The 17,299-nt window shown below is 49.7% G+C and overlaps 1 protein-coding gene across 2 annotated transcripts in view; it reads right to left on the bottom strand.

The window, feature by feature from the left end:
* The window catches only part of Slc35f1 (solute carrier family 35 member F1), a 311,583-nt gene that overhangs the window by 54,745 nt on the left and 239,539 nt on the right, over positions 1 to 17,299 (bottom strand). For both annotated transcript variants that reach the window (XM_010644966.2, XM_033763196.1), the window contains exon 3: positions 11,778 to 11,905. In XM_010644966.2, coding sequence (XP_010643268.1) covers positions 11,778 to 11,905 — 128 coding nt within the window. The remainder of the gene's footprint in view (positions 1 to 11,777; positions 11,906 to 17,299) is intronic.

Genomic DNA, 17,299 nt, shown 5'->3' with positions numbered 1-17,299 from the left:
AAAAAAAAAAAAGAAACTACCAAGAGAGTGAAGAGACAACCCACAGAGTGGGAGAAAATTTTTTTACAGATGTTAAAGGAATAATATTTAGAATATATAAAGAACTCAAAAAATCATATCCCCTAAATTTAAAGACTCAATCCAAAAATGGGCAAATGAAATGAATGGATACTTCGCAGATTAAGAAGTAGACATCATAAGTAAATGTATGAAAAAAATGTTCAACATCACTGATCATTTGAGAGATGCAAATTAAAACAACACTGAGAGTCCATCTCACTTGAGAAAAGAATGGTTATTTTCAAGAAAATAACCAATAACAAATGCTGGTGTGGCTATGGGAGAAAAGGAACCCTCTCCACTGTTGGTGGGAGAGTAGCCTGGTACAACCACTGTAGAAATCAGTGTCGAAATTCCTCAAAAACTAACACTAAAGGTTTCATTTGACGAAGCTATTCTCCTGCTGGGTATCTTTTCAAAAGAATTAAAAGCATTATACCACAACCTGATATATGTACACTCATGTTTATAGCAGCACCATTTGGAGTAGCTCAATTTTGGAAACTGCCCAAATGCCTATCAATTGATGAATGGATAAAGGATATGTAGTTTATTTTTTAATACAGTAGAGTGCCACTTTGCCACAAAGAAGGATAAACTTGAGATATTTCTAGCTAAATGGATGCACCTTGAGACCATACTCTTAAGTGAAATAAATTGGACACAATTGTTCAAATATCACATGGTTTCTCTGATGTGAGAAACCAAAAGTGTAAATAAGGCCAAAATTTTGTAATAGACAATGTTCAGATGGGAAGGGGAAATACAGAGGGGGGTGAGGGGGAAAGGAGGGAAGAGAAAAGGAAAAAAGGGAATAGAAGGAAAAATAGAATGGAGACAAAGCTTTTGTAAATAAGGAGAGGAAGAAGGGTTGAAGGAAGGGAGGGGAGTGTGGAAAAAGAGGAATCAAGATTTACAAATTCCCTACGAGAATGTGATAATTATGTATGTCTAAAATGTACTGATAAGATTAATTTTAAAGAAGTTAATTCCTTTTTATATTGTGTCCTTTAATTGAATGCTTTACAGGATATAGTACTATTTTTTAAAATGAGCTCCAACTAGATTATTGTTGTAAAAAATCCCCAAATCTTGCAATCAACATAGAAAATCCTTCATTTTCTCCTTCATCTCATCAGTTTTCTTTCATCTTTCAAGAACAAAGGAGTAATAGGGCTGGGGATTTAGCTCAGTGTTGCTGCACCTGCCTGGCAAGCCCAAGGTCCGGGGTTTGATCCCTGGTACCAAAGCGGGGAAAAAGAACAAAGGAATACTTCTTTGGAGAAAACTATGAGAAGTTATCAATTATGATATTTATAGAAATTTTCTGTGAGAAAGACAGGAAGGGCAACTTGGATAAAAACATAATTCTAAATTCTGAACAGAAGATTTCTTCTAAAAATCACTTAAGTATAGGTGCTTATGTTCAGCCAATGAATATCTTAACTGGAAAGATCTTAGCACTTGGCTAACTGGAACACTGAGTTTTTAATTTAATTACAATTTGTTTTCATCAAGGCTTGTCATTTGTAAGTTTTCACAGCAAAGGAAATTTTGAGTTTAAAATTTTTATTTACTTGGCCCTTAAGCTTGTGGTTTGGAGCGCTGTGCTCTTTGGTCTCTCTGTGGCTCACACCCCACCCAGAGGTGCTCTCCAAACCCCGGGTACAGCTCGCGCGAGTGAAGAGCACCCTGTGGAAAGGCTGCAGAGGCCGCTGTCTCCCTCTTTGCCAACCCCATCTCCACCATACCCGCCGGGCGGTCGGGCGGGCGGGTGGCGGCCCCCAGCCCCGAGACCCCGAGGTGAAGCTGGCCATGACTGCGGGGCTGTCTCACTGCGCAGCAGCGCGAGAGGGAAAGGCGCCGAGGAGATGGCATGGGTCATTATCCGCAGCACAAAACCATTTCTCCACTTGCAGGAAACACTCGGCTGTGTTTCCTAGTGGGCTAAAAATATAAATCATCCACAAAATGTATCTGACAGTAGCATTTCAGGCAGGGGTTCGCGGTCAAGCCTACAAGTGTCCCGCGGCACAGCCCTGCCCTCCTTCCCAGCTCATTCCCAGCTTCGGGCGGCTTTAGCCCCAGGGGCTGCGAAAGCAGGATTCCCCCAAGGCATTTTCACCCGCAGTGGAGTGGTCCAGAGAGCTTTGTTCATTCCGTGGAGCAACCTCATTAATCGTGTGGAGATTCTGCCCTGGCAGACGGCAGGAGTCCCCGTAGCTTCCAGGTGATCCATCAGGGCAGTGGGAACTGGATTGCCGGATTCCCATCCCGCGCCACTGTGCGCGCAGCGCTGAAACTCAACTTCCTGGGGAGCCAGCGTGTAGGAGGTGGGGTGTGAGGCAAAACGGACCCGGGTTAAGCCGGTGGGCGGGAGCCTACGGGGAACTGGGCCTCCACGGGGGAGCTGACGGTGCTGATCACTGCCACACTGCACGCCCAGCCCGGCTGAAGCAGCGCCACCCACGGAGGGCGGGCCACAGCCAGCCGGGAGCTCGGGCAACACTGCCCAGAGGGCTGTGTGCGGCAGGAGCAGATGGAGGGAGGGGTGAGGGCAGCAGAATCATTCCTGGTGGTCACATGATCGATCATAGCCTCGGGGCAGGCTGTCCACAGAAGGGTAGCAGGTCAGTCAGGGTGGGGAGAGAGAGGGTGTAAGGGCATCTCACGGACTTACAACCTGTGCCCATCACCTCGGGAACTGGATCACCAGGGCCAGCTTTATGGTCAGATTTATGTGTCAGTAAAACCCAGGTCTGGACATCCTGCTCAGCGCTCACCTCGGGACTCCGCCACACCGCAGTCCTCCCTGCTCCTCTGCAAGCCCAGGGCCTTTTGTGTTAGCTCCATTTTCCCTGCTCCTGCTTCATGGTAATTTGTTTACACACCTGCCTTCCAGTAAAGGAGGAAAACATTTTGGAAATTTAATTTGCTGCTTAAATTGTGCCCTGTGCAGCTGTCTACCTGTAGAACTCAGCCACAAAGAGAAAGCACTTACATCCTTTATGGAGCACGGGGTTTGCTGATCGGTTTTAGAACCCCGAGCTGCCTTTCTCCATGTTTTCTGCAAGGAGGGTCAGGAGGGTCAGACCTAGGAGAGAGGAGATTCCACTTCTGCAGTTCTACCACGGGAGCATCAAGAGTGTTCCTGCCGCAGGCTCAGGTTTCGCCCAGAATGTGGACGGAGGGCGCTTTCTCCAGGGCTGTGTCCAGGCAGGCAGGAGGTCTGTGCCGAGGAAGCAGAGCCCCTCACTCATTTCTCCGCCCCCAGGCAGGGGAGCAGAGTCCCAGGTGCTGGCGTCTTCTCTGGATGGAAGCCCAGGGAAGGAATTCAGGACGCTTTGGGAGCGCAGAAAGCAAAGTGCTGGCTCCCTTGGGACAGCTCCCTACAAGCAGAAGGGCTGCTGCCCGGAATGCTGGAGGAGGGTGTGGCTGACAAGGCACTTCACTGGAGGGTCCCCTCCTCAGCCGGGCCAAGACCTCCGAGCTCGAGCTCGGAGAAAGTCCAGGGCCCAGGGGCAGGGGCAGCGCGGAGCGGAGATGGCAGGGAGAGCTGGGAGCACGGTGGGAAGGCCAGGCCTGGACCGGAGCAGGGCTCCGTACCTGCACCAAGAGCACCCCAGCTCCTTCCAGCTGTCCACGCAATCTTGGCCACCAGGTCCACAGCTCCTGGGGACCCACATGTCATCTCAGAAAGGGGTAGAGGATGAGGGGCTGTGCTTCCACAGCCGCTGAACTGTGCAGAGTGAGCTTACGCAGTCGGCCTTTCTTCCCAGCCCTGTTGCCTTGCTTGCGGGACAGCCCGGGGATCTCCTGAGCGGTCAACCCTCTGCACAGCTGTGAGTCCAGAGGTGAAGCTGCATCTAAGCCCCAGGCCACACCTGGACATCCCGGGGACTGGACAGGCCTTTCTTCCTGGGACATCCCGAGGAGGCCTGGCAGAACCCCAAACACCTTGTGTCCACATGAATAAAAGTGCTCTCAGATCTTCTGTGCAGCTGTGCCCCATGGCTGGCTTTGGAAATTCACTCTTCCACTCACTAGCTCCTTTATTAAAATAGTCCATGTGCTTTTAGTGTCTGTCATGTACAGGATGCTTCAGAGAAAGCAAACGTGAATTGTATGCTGGTCCTACCTTGGAGGACCTGACATCCTCTGAGGGGAGAGAAAAATTGTAAATGAGCGGCTATCAGATCCGAATGAAGGCACAGTCACCATGGGAAAGGGAAGATGGGGAGACCCATGAGGAGTTCAGGTGGGGCCAAACACATCTTCCTGTCCTGCCTGTGCCATCACCAAGACAGCAGCCATGTTCCACCCATGCCCTGTGCCTTACAGCTGGCCCCGGGGATAGACCCTGGCCCGGAGGTGAGTGGGAGGGAAGCTCTCTGCAGACAGTGCACAGAGCGTGGAGAGACGGGGGGGGGAAAGGGGGGGGGGGGGAGGACATGGGGGGGTGCCCAGCAGGCTAGAGTTTCAGGGTGGGGGAGGCAAGGTCACAGCTCTCACCAGGACAGAGCCCGACAGAGAACTGCCGCAGCTGGACAGATAGATTGAAGCCGCTACGTAGCGAGGTTATTTTTGCAAACATAGAAATGGGATGTCTGGGCCTAGGAGATCTGAAAGAGACTCAGAATACCACATTCCCTTCAGGGATAAGAACTTGTCTGGACTTAAAAGCTTCATCTTGTACTCTAAAAATACCCTTGAATAGTCATCAAACTGCCAGTCTGGTGTCTCTCATCAAACAAGTAGAAAGAGCACAGATAAAGAAGAAAATACCATTTGCAAAGCCAAGCTGATGGTCATGAACCTGAGCCTGTGGACCACATGTCTCTGCCAGACTTCAGACTTCTCTGTGCTTCCTTCAGGGCCCATCCTTGGGAGGATCCAAGCTGACTCCAGTCAGAAGTCAGCAGCTTCTCTCTCATGCCATAGCTCCTAGGCACTGGGGCCACAATGCCGACACCCAAGGCAGGAGGAGCTGTTCCCACATCTCCCAGGTGCTGCCTGCTTGCTTGCACACCTCAGCAGCGTGCTGTACGGCACCCTGTTGTTTGTGTAGCCACCTGTCACCCGGCAGGACTGGGGTGCCGCAGCACCTGGCTTGGGTATTCGTTAATCGGTGGAGGTAGAAACATCCGTGTTGCTTTCCCCTTAGACTGAAGGGACACATGGAAAAGTACGAGCTGCCCAGCTACTCTCTGCACTTATTGAGACTTCATTCTCAGCCAACCCGAAACTCCGTGAGGGGAGCCATGAAGCCTGTGAACCCAGGAAGCCGTGAGCTGGACTGGGCAGCTCTGCTTGGCCCATCTCAGGACCCGCTCTAGAGTCGGTGGCGTTTGTGCTCTACTGACTTGGACTTCCGTGCCTACGCCAGAGAGGCGGGGCAGAAAGGAAAGGGATGGCGGTGGCTCCTCTCTTGCTCCCTGTTCCCGTGGGGAATGTGGGGACAGCAGTTGTTTCATTGCAAGTTAACCATAATTATCAAACTGCAACGTCTGATGAGACTGCTTTCTTCTCTTTCCCAGCAGTGCTAGTTTAATGTGTTCGTATTTTAGTTTTATATAGCTGAAAAAGATGGACACTCTTTGGACAAGAAGTCATAAGGCTGGTATACAATGGTTCATATAGTGCAGTTATACACATAGCTTTGCAGTTCTGATGTATCCACAGTCATTGCTAATCTGTCTCCACATCATAGCCCCGACCATTCATTCCCTCCAAGTCGAGAGATGAAAACCCTCAAAGGATCTTTAGAAGAAAATCCTTATAAATCCAACATGATGCTGCCTCTACCTTTCTTTTTACTTTCTGGTAAATAGCTGGTTTTCTTCACTTCAGTGTCTCAACATCTTTTTCCCTCATTGAAGTTATCTTTTTTTGCCACTTAACTTTATCTTCTAATTACAAAGGCAAAGTTAAAAATATTCTTCTGCACAAAGCTTGACTTTATTGATCATCAGAGAAATGCAAATTAAACTACAGTGAAGTATTACTAAAATATACCTCTTCTAGAATGGCTAAAGTAAAAAATAATGTAACATCCAATACTGACAAAGATGGGAAAAAACTAGATGGCATATTCTCTACTAGCAGGAATGTAAAATAGTTCCAGCCACTTTGAAAATAAGTTTGGCAGTTTCTGAATCTCAACATTCTCTTAACATATGATCCAGAAGTTGCACATTTTAGCATTTATCCTAGAGAAGTGAACACTTTTATTGACACAAAACTGCTCATCAGTGTCCATTATAGCTTTATTTGTAAAAGCCTAAAAGCTGGAAACTACACAGATTATCTTCAACAGGTGAATGGGGTCCTGTGTGTCCATACCAGGAACACTATTCAGCATGGGAAGGGATCAACGAGTGACACCTGTAACAGCTTAGATGGTTTAAGGTCACTGAGCTCAGTTCAAAACGCTAATCTCCAAGGTTAAACACTGTGCAGGCCCGCAGTGTACAGTAGGCTCCAGCTGACAGGGTGATGGAGAGGGATCCGTGGTTGCCAGGTGACAGGGACAGGGTGATGGAAGGTGTGTAGAGTTCCTCTGTGGAGATGGGACAGCTCTGGTCTTGATTGTGGTGAGGTTAACTGGACCTACACATAGGCTTGCACTGTGTTGAACCACGCACAGAGACACAGAGACACACACAGAGACACAGACACACAGAGACACACAAATGCACAGACACAGACACACACACATGCACACGAAGGCCCAAGCGGATGAAAATTGACTCCATGGCCAAGGCCTGCAGTGGGGCTGACAACCCCGCGTCAGCGTCAACACCTGCAGATATTACTCCAAAGCCTTAGAAAATGTCACTGCCGGGGAAAGCTGTGTGGAGATCCCAAAGGACGGGATGCCCTTCCGAGATTTCCCGTGAGGAAATAATCACGTCCCAAGCATCTTTTCCTCTCAAGCTTCTCAGTCACTTTGGCCTTCTGCCAAGACCATGCCGGGCTGCCGGTCGGAGGGTAAAGAGCGGCTCCGGCTCTATTTCCGTCTCCGCTTCTGAGAGCACCAGGAAATGCGAGCCTGCCCCGCGCTATGGTGCTGAAGCCCTCTTTGAGCTCCATGTGCTCCGCCACATCCACTCCTCTGCTGCCCCCCAGGCTCCTTTCCTGGAAGCGCGGTCGCATTTCATCTGGGCATGGGAGACCGGGGCGCGGCCGGGCCTGGCGGTGGCTCCGCTGCCTTTGTGAGTCCACCTGTGCACTGTCCTGCACCCCGACCAGCGCCATCTCTGACACCGAGCTGTCACACCGCTTGCGTGCCTGCCGCCCTGCCAGTCTTGAACTCCGAGCTCCCAGCCCCTTGCACAGCCACGCGGTCTGGGTCAGGGCCTGGTCCTTGCCGTGGTCCACCTGCCCAGGGCCTGGCCGTGTCCGCCTCTCGTCAGATGTCGTCTCCCACCCCAGCTGCCCTCTTGGGTCTCAGCCCCTCGCTCCGTTTCAGGGAAACCTTCCCAAACCCCGGCCATGTTGTGAGGTTTTGACAAAGGCTCCACTGGAACCTCGGGGAGCTTCAGAGTGTTTATGCCTAACCCTCGCGGCGCATTGCTGGATGATTCGTGGACCACCGAAGCTCACAGAGTGACTGTCACCAGCACCGCGTGTTCAGCACAAGAAGTCCGGGTGCTGGCCGAGCAACCCACGTCCTCTGCTCCCCACATCTTACCCAGACGCACGGAATGGACACTTTCTCCACTCGGCAAATCACTATTCCTGCCTCCAGGGAGCCATCTCATGTGGGGTCTGCCCCTGCAGGGCTCAGCCTGACGCCGAACACCGAGTCCTCCTCTCTCTCCCGGCCCACGCATTCCCAGAGCACCAGGCCTGCTTGCTTCTGCAGTAAGCAGTGGTTTCCTTGTTCGTAGCGAGGGGACCTCACCTACCGATCGAGCTGACTAAAGCACCTGCTATGTGCTCCATGTCCCTAGAAAGGAGGGACAACCGTCGCCAGTTCTTCTTAGCTTTGCTGGCTTGCAATAAGTAAAAGGAATTAAATTACTAAACGGTAATACATATACAGCCCCCGGAGCACAAGCCTGATGTTCAGACCATTTATTATTATTTAATAGGTTTATTTATAGTATAGTTCCAGAACTGTTAGGGTCAGTTTGTTCTTTTACTTCCCCACATTCCTTTGTTCAATAAAGATCAATTGATGTTCCACTGGAATTTTAATTTTTCTGTCATACTACAGAGTCAGACATTTTCCTAGAATGTGGCATTCAACAGGGTGTGCACAGGCTACTCTGAGAGGCAGAAGGCTGGATAAGTAGGGAGGACGAAGGTCTGTACAGCCCGCACCAAGGCGTGGGGCTGGATCTGAGAACAGAACGTCACTGTGCCTTCATACACACAACCTAGGAAAAGTGTTCTGGAAAAAAGTCGCAGAAATTAAGAAACCAGCGAGAGGTTGTGATTTTTTTCAATGCTCCACAGAATGAAAGAGAAAGAAATGGAAAGAGAAACTCAAATATATTTCTCAGGAGGAAATCACTCCTGTTTTCCCCTGGGCCTCTCAGGTTTGCCTCTCGGCTCCTGGACCAGCTTGGTCATTTGCCAACACTGTGCTCTTCCTGTTTATCTATCCACAGCCTCCTTAAACATTTATTATCTGGATGTGCTGGGTTCTCTACCTGGCACCAGAGATCCCAAGGTGGACAGGACTCTGTCCTTGCTATGAAAGATCTCCTCACAGCTTGGTGAGGAGATGGGAACACGTGAACTCTGTTCTTGGGTAAAAAGCCAGAGCAACACTACAGCATGAGGGAGGGGAATCCGTTCTCATCATGGAGTCTCTGGGACGTGGGAGTGAGGGCGGCTAAAGTGGGTGCGGACACACTGGCTGGTCCTCCTGCACCCATCTGCCTCGCCTTCCTTCCTCGGGTGACGGAAATGTGATTCCTGGCACTGATGCCCTCCTGACTCTGGGACTGGTGGCTGCCCCACTCATATGTCAGTGGTAGCCTATAAAGAAACAGCTGTCTAAACCAAGGAGAAAAATCTCACTCCCTGTTGGCTCACAGAGTCCAGGTCTAAGCCAATGAGCTCGCAGCATTCCTCTAGCAATTAGCATGGACTCTTGCTGGGTGGTGTGGGCAACACCTCTTCTGTCTAGCACTGGTCACAAAGAAGCAGGCAGCCCCACTGCCCTGGCATCATGGTATGACCGGAGAGGCGCCTGACAGGATAGAGCCAGCAGGAGAGTCAGGGGAAGATGGAAACTGAGCCCTCGTGACTCCTAAAGACGTGACCAAGGACCCTGCAGGCTGACTACCCCTTTTCTAGATGGCCCAGTTATCAGAGCCAATGAAGTTCTTATCTTCAAAGGTGGTCTCAGGTGGGCTTTCTTCCATCAGGTCTGCAGGCATTCTGGGTGTGCAAAGGGCCCAGGGCAGGGTTAGTGGAGAGAGGGATATTCCCAGTCCTACGAAAAGCTTGGTCAAAGCATTTAGAACATAAATGCAATGGTGTGTGTGTGTGTGTGAAACTTAAGGTGTTTATGGAGCACTGTATTAAGACAGCTCATCCTTACACCTTGTTTCAAACTAAAGAAAAATAAGACAAAGGAAAGGAGATGTGGGGAGAGAAAGCTACTTTTCCTGAAGCAACTCCAGGTTACTGATTTTACTGAATCAATGGCATTGATGTTCACAAAGAGAACATTCCCCGGGAACTTGGCTTCTGTAATTTTTCTCAGTATATTTACCGCTGAAACCATTTAAAAGGCTTTAAAGTGTACCTTGTGTAAATGCACCCAGCTCGTGAAAGCCATCTGATGGATGTAGACTGTGTGAAGTGCTCACGTGACTGGGGCTTCTCTGACAGGTCCACTGTACGGTGTCTGAGCACCGAGACCCAGACAACCGCCACTACCAAGGGCAGGAGTGCTGCCCTTCTCCCTTTGGAGCTTGGAGCTGTCTCATGCATGTGTGCTTTCTTGGAGATCTGGTCTTTTTAAAAAAGCAAAGCAAATGTTAATAAGGGTTCTTATGGCGAGAGGTTCACCATGTCAATATTTGATGCATTTATGTCTTACTGCTAATTTATGCACTATGCTGTATCAGGATGATTTATAAATTATGCCAAAGAAGCCGCAATCCTGCTTTTAAGATCTTTAAAATCTTGCTGAGAACCACGGATGATATATAGCAAAGAGATACTGCAAACAAGCCGGCCCAAATACTTTTTTAACCAAAAGGAATGTTTGGGGAATTTCTTTTCCACAGAGGAAGAGATGAGAAAGGAAAAAGTAGAACTAAGAAAGCCAACTTTGGAACAAGTGTAGCTCTGAAAACTGGAGGGAAATGTCCAAGCCCGAGGCTCCGAGTTCCGCCCCGGAGGATTTCGTCCAGGAGAGAGCAAGAAGAGCAGACTGACAGGAGGCAGGCTCCTCACTGCTGCCCTGGCCCTGCCGCCCACCTAGCTGGATGCTGCAGCGCTGCAGGGTGACCTGCAGGCCGGCTCACTGCTGCGCCTTCTAGGGGCTCGCACGCAGAAGGAACGGTCCTGGGACAGCCCTGTCTCCTCCTCTCCTGGGCCGCACACCCTCCTGCCCAGCCTCGGCCTCACTGCCCTCAGAGGTGGATGAGGAGCGATGCCAGGCCAGGCTTCCACGCTGGCAGCAGAGCTGGTGCCCATCCAAGGCTGCGTTTGCCCACTCTGGCCTCTCGCTTCGCACCTCTGCCTAGGAGGGAGACGGCAGGAAGCTCTGCTGCACACCGCCCCTCCATGGTGAGTTTCCGGCCCCCAGAACTGGAGCTGATGCAGTGCCAGTCATTACGAATCACCTGACCTCAGGTACCCCATTACAGCAGTAAAGCAGACTGAGACTTCAGAGGAAAGTCCGATTAGGGTTAGATCATCTGGTCTGTAAGCTTCAAATTTATTCAGGTGCTCCGTTTGCTTGTTTATCCATTTTCGTTATTGGTCCCAGGAAAGTAACAGGATGGCAGAAATTGTGTGGAAGTATTGAATCTAAGCTACATCTAATATGTTTTGTTTATCTTTTCTAGAGCTTTGGAATGGCTATGAACTTTGTAATATTTCAGTACAAAGAAAAATGAGGGTGATAAATAAAGAAAAATGCAGGAAAACTTATCATTTACATGTACAATGAAGAATAGACATCCCTGGGAGTTTTGAAAAACTACGTGAAACTTGCATTTGTGTGTACGTGTGCATGTGCTCCTGCTGTGTGTGTGACAGACAGAGGGGATGGAGACAAAGAAAGAGGAGAGGGAGAAAGAGGAAGAAGAGGGAGGAGAAGAAAAAGGAGGAGGAAGAGGAGGAGGAGGAGAGGGAAGGAGGAGGAGGCGAGAGGGAGAAAGTCAGAATCCACAGCTATTTTCACGCAAGATGCACTTTAGGAGTTTTACCTTTGTCCCTCATCTTTTCCTTCAAATTCTGAAGTTTACACATTAAAAATAAGCTAAAAGATAAACTTATAAAGCAGCTCAATTACTTAGTCTATTAACATTCTAAAAAATTGTGATGAAAATAATTTATTTTTACACTTATTAATAATTCTGCTGACATGAGATTGGCTGGCAACCTTCAAAGCCATCAATTATTTTCCTACAGTATCAATGATTACCGTGGCACATTCAGAACAAAGAGGAAAAAGCTGTTTAATTACGCTCGCATTAAGAACAATTAATGAGAGAGGGATGCAGCCCAGGTGGGCGTGGTACCTGGATGCTGGTCAGCGTGGTGTACTGGTACGCCTTCACCACCAGGTAGTTGGCCTCCAGGTCGATGAGGCCCAGGACCATGTACTTCCACCATCTGTGGCGTAGAATGGCAAGCAGGTTTTCTTCTCCTGCGAGACAAAGTTCAAAAGAAGTGTGTGAGGTTCTTGTGCTACACAAATGTGAATATGTCGTGCAAATGTACACAGATATATTTACAGTTCTTACACATTGCAGCACCATATTTTTTACTATAACCTTTTTTTTTTTGAGGCAAGGTCTCCTTCCATAGCCCAGGCTGGCCTGGAGCTCCCGTCACTGGGAACCCCTCTGCCACCCCGAGAGTTTGGGTGGCAGTCAGCGCCTCACTTGTGTGCCCTGGCTGTGCACACTACAGGCCGGCTCAGTGCTTGGCACCAGAGTAAGGGGCTAAGGAGGCCGAGGTGCCCCCCCACAAGGAGCCAGCACAGTGCTACACACGAGGGGCCTCCTGTGGCTGCACTGGGGCTCGGCTGGCAGCTGTGATGCCCGTGCATGTCTCTCCTGCCTCCTGTGCCCACATGGGCAATGCTGCATGCAGGTGTCAGGGTGTCCAGCGGAGCAGCAGCCTGGCCTGGCCAAGTGGTCACGTCATCGGAATGTCTTGGAAATGCAATTAGAAATCGTAATAGGTCTGGGGGTGGGGCCCTGAACAGATGGTCAGGTCCAGGACCAGACATGGGATGTCCAGTGTTACTCTCTGCTGTGTGGACTAGGAGTCCCTGCGAGGTCCAGCTATAGATGGGGACTCTTCAAGCCAAGCAGATGAACTCACGAGTGGCCCAGGGTGTGCTTTCTCCTGTCCCTGGCCTTTCTATGCACCTCTTCCTCTCTTGGACTCCTCCTCCAGGCTGCAAACGCAGACTAGTGTGCACCCCATTCCCAAAAGTCCTCCCCTGACCTCCAACCACCAGGCCAGGTGCCGGTCAACACCCCATGCATACAGACCCTGTGACCTCCTAGGCATTGACAGTTGGAAGTGAGCAGCATTGTCTGGGCCCTCACTTTAGCGCTCAGACCCAGCAATGCACCATACGCAATAGGTGATAAAGGGTGGATGAACTTCACATTGGATAATCTCAGCAATGTTAAATAACCTTGAACTGAAGTACTGAAAATGCCTCTACTGCAAACATTTGCACTCCAGCCAATGAAATTTCTCTCCAGTTACACTATAGACAACCGACAGCACTAATTTGTTGATTCTTACACGTAATACACCATACTTAGGTCATAACGTGGTCAATGGTGTGTCTAACCTCAGCTGCACTTCTGAGTCAAGGGTCGCTGTCCCAGTCAGTTCTGCCTCAAGTTCTGAACTCGCCCGCCCACCTCAGCATGACAGGAACAGCAGTCCCAGGATGTGAGAGGCACCAGCAAGGCCGCATCCAAAGCACAGTCCATCCCCAGACTCCTGGGAGCCATTAGTTGCTTTGCTGAGAAAATCCGCCAAGCAAAACACCCTAAATAAATGCATAATTTCATCAGAAGAGCCTGGAAATACACGCCGGGCACCATGCTGGGGAATTTTCCAGGAAGGCAAGAGAGATTTTTACTTTTGAGCAAAATATGCAACACATGAAGGCCTGCATGGGGACGATGACTCCCGCTGACACCATGTGCCCTAGGCCACTACTGCTCTGGCCGGAACATGGACACACAAGCTCAGAGTCCACGCCGCTGCCTCCCTGCGTCAGAGTGGGCGACCATGGAAACAACAGCGCAGGTCCTCCATGCACAGGGCCTTAACATCCCCCACCTGTCCTTAACTAGCTGGGAGGCACTAAAATCTAATAAAAGCCACAATGGAAACTTTAGTTATGCTTTGGCATTTGCATGCACTCTGTATCATTTTATATCATCAGTATGATTAAATAGAAATAAAAAGATCGGAAATTTCACCTTGATTTAATTAACATTCACATTCTGTGGTGTTTGTTTCAGCTCTTGGCTTTTTTGTTTGTTTTTTAGAAAAAATAGTGCAGATGCAACTGAAGCTCCCTTGCCCTGCCAACTTCCACCTCACTCTGCCTTCCCCAAATCCCAGTCTGAGACGGTCACCGGCACTTTATGTTCAGGATTTGTGTGGCGGACTGGGCCCAGGGCCTTCACTCGGGCTGTGGTTTGTTACACACTTTCTGCATGTGTACGCATCTGATGTGCTTTTAAAATGTATAGATTGGCTTACTGTATAGATTGTACGCATCGTTTTATAAGGGTTCTTTGTACCTGGCATTGCCCTAGTAATGTGACCTTGTTGTTCTGTGTGAACTGATTTGTTATTTTAAATGATGAGCATCACTAGGGTTTATGAGATTGCCACAACTTCCCCACATAACGATAGCCGTGTACATTGTTTATAATTTCTCTGTTAGAAATAATGCAGCAATGAATATGCATACTTCTTTGTGTGCATCTATATAACTGCGACAGTTTTATTTTGTTTTTATTCTCTTCTAAAGACTGTAAAGTATGCAAGTATTCACAGTTGTGTTTAAACTTTAAAGAAAGTTACTCTGATTTGAAGCATCATGGCATTCCCGCAACAGTAATACTGTAGAAACAGAGCAGAGAGGGACGCTGTGGACAGTCTTGAGTGATTCGTGCCTAAATCTGCAGCACTTCGATGTTGGGCAGTGCGAACCTGCTTCACAAAAGCTAACTGCAGAGCCTGTGTGTCGGGCGCTTCTCTTGAGCCGGTGCATGGACGATGGAGGAGAAATTAAGTCACGAGATTCACCCATTTCTGTGAGGTTGAAGACAGAGGTCTGAGCACCACCACTCGCACAGCAAGGCCAGGCATAGCCTGGCGGAGGGTATGGACCGCCGCGAACACAGGACGGAACTGCCCTTCTGTGTTTGGACCGGAGGCAGCGGGACCCAGCTGCAGGACGTCAGGCCAGGAGGGGCCCGCTCCTGGGCCTGCTGCCGCTTTCACCTGCCTCCCTGGTGCTCAGCCCTGGACAAGTGCCCGCCCTCTTGCCTCGGTTTCCCCAAGCAGACACCAGTTCCCGTTAATGGCCACCATCCTCGGTCCAGGCACTGGAGCCACTGCTCAGGGCCAGTCTGGACTGGCACCTATGCCTGGCTGATATGCATTCTTCTCCCCAGCCCTATCCAGCACCTGGATGTACCTGTCCAGGGTGGGGCCTCTGCAGGGCGGTTTTTAGGCACACAGTCTGCGGGGGCCAGAGCAAGGCCTGGCTTGAGAGCCCTGTGTGTGGGGCTCACACCCCCTCCTTAGAGCTCCTACTCATCCAGCAAGACCCAGACTGAATGCCCCTCCAGGCAAAGCCTCCTTGAATCCTTTGTTATTCCATCGCAGCCTCCTTTAATTTAGCACTGATCCTTTTCAGGCTTCCATGCTGCCACACACAGTGAGGAGACAAGCTAGCAACTCAAAGGGAGACGAGCTAGCAACTCATGCTGCAATAAAATGACGTCTGATACAAATTTGGGAAAATATCTGAAGGAAACTGCAAATGAGTCACGACTGCATGAAGTTCTAGTATCTTTTACTTTCAGTTGACTACAAGAGAAAAAAGTCATATATACATAGATATTACTGCACATAGGGTAGATTTCTGACAGTAAGTTCATTTCTTTCCAAGTTACATTTTTGGCATCGATAATGAAAAGAAAGCATTCTAGCTCTAATCATGAACTCAGCCTCCTGCTCATTCTGAGGCAAATATTTCAACAGAGATCAAGTCACTCAAACTGAGAAAACTTTATTCCTTGCATTTTCTGAGATGCCATCTTTTATGAAAGCATATCATTTTATTTAGCACATTTTTACTTGACACTTCCCAAATACAGTGGGCCCTCCAGTTACAACCAGCCTGACCTATGAACAACTTGAGTTATGACCAGAATTTTAGCTTTAACTTAATGACCAACCAAAGCCTTGAGTTACAACCCAAATGCTGGCCACTTGTGCTTCCAGATGGTCTCAGATACAGATTTAACCCTTATAGAGTTCTGGAAGGAACATGACGGCATCCTTTCCTGTGTGGGGTTAATTGAAATCCTGGATGCTGAGGTCTGCCTGGAAGAAAGTGTGGCCTAAAGTTATATAGGGGAGAGATTCTGAGGGGGACTGACCAACCTGAGTTACAACCAGTCCTCGGGAACGAATTGAGTCCATAAGTCAGGGGTCCACTGTATCTGAGGTCCCTGTGGTTCTGATGCATCTTAGTAAGGTGTTCTTTGTGTTGACATAAAAGGTAACAGTAAAGTTACACAGAAATGGTAATAAAGACAGGAAAATAGACAATTTTAGGGTGTCTAAAATCTCCACGCGCCAACCATTAACTCTGTTGCTCAACACCTGCACGCTGCGGGTTTCTCCACTTCTTAGGAAGGTAGAACATGGGTCTAAAGGTGAGGAAGGGTAAACCCCACTGGGGAGCTCACACCGGGGTTGTGGTTCAGAGCCTCACTTCCTAGTCCTACGAGAGAAGGAGTCTGCTTGATGGCGAAATCCTGCTGCTACCAGTAACTAACTGAAAGGGACCCCAGTCCTCGAGGTGCCGTGTTGTTCCAGGACGAAACCCATACATACCTACACAAGGGGCCGGCTTCCCAGGTTTGCAGACCGAGCTCCTCATAAAGATCACCTAACTCTTACAGCTCAGCTGTGGTACACATTCCTGTCCTAACCCCTGTTCAGTTCGCGCCTCTCCTTGAGCCCTTCCCTTCAGTCCTTGTAACTCTGTTTCATCTTTGGTGGTTCCCTGAGTTCCTCCGGTTTGCTCAGCGAAGCGGCCAGCTGGATCCCCCTAGGTGCGCTGTGACACGCATCCTGACAGCCGTGCTTTCTTGGGTGCTGCTTGGAAGCTACTGGGCCGCAGCTGTCACCAGGAGCCCACACAATGGGGCAGAGGGTGCAGCTCCTGAGGGAGGCGGCCTCCTCGGGTGTCAGTGAGGATTCAACAAGGTATTTGAGAGGCGCTGCACATGGCTCTCATTGCTGCTAACTTGACCTTCATCGGAGCTGGCTTTTTCCCACAGTAAAACCCAGAAGGCAGTTGTGTGGGCAGCTGTGTACTGGAGGGCTCAACTTGGCCCTTGAAAGGGCTGTCCTCTGTCTGTGGCTAACAGGATGTCTAGGTTTGGGTCAGCCATGCCCGGGTGGCCTACCATGCCACTTAGATTGGGCCTGGGTCGCGCCTGGAGACAGAGCAGTGCTTGGACCGAGTCTCAAATGCAGCCCCGGTAAATAGCACTCTGAGCAGGAGAGCTCCCTGCCATGCGTCCCTGGCTGGCGGCTTCTGTGCATCTCATCCTGACTGACCAGACTCGGTGCAGCGAGCACCACTGAAGCCCTGTGCCAGGTTGCTTCCTGGGCTGGCCCTGGCTCTTCGTCCCCAGCCCGGTCATCATCAGCATCTTCTTGCTACAGCGACCATATCCTGACCAAGTACAGCAGCCTCAGGCAGTGCTCTGAGCCCTGGAAAATCGTTACCTTTCCAGGTGATTCGGGG

The sequence above is a fragment of the Fukomys damarensis genome, unplaced genomic scaffold (assembly GCF_012274545.1).
Source record: "Fukomys damarensis isolate Sample0158 unplaced genomic scaffold, DMR_v1.0_HiC HiC_scaffold_14, whole genome shotgun sequence".
NCBI lineage: Eukaryota > Metazoa > Chordata > Mammalia > Rodentia > Bathyergidae > Fukomys > Fukomys damarensis.
Note: the sequence above shows the minus strand (reverse complement) of the source record. Positions and strands in the feature narration are given on the sequence as shown.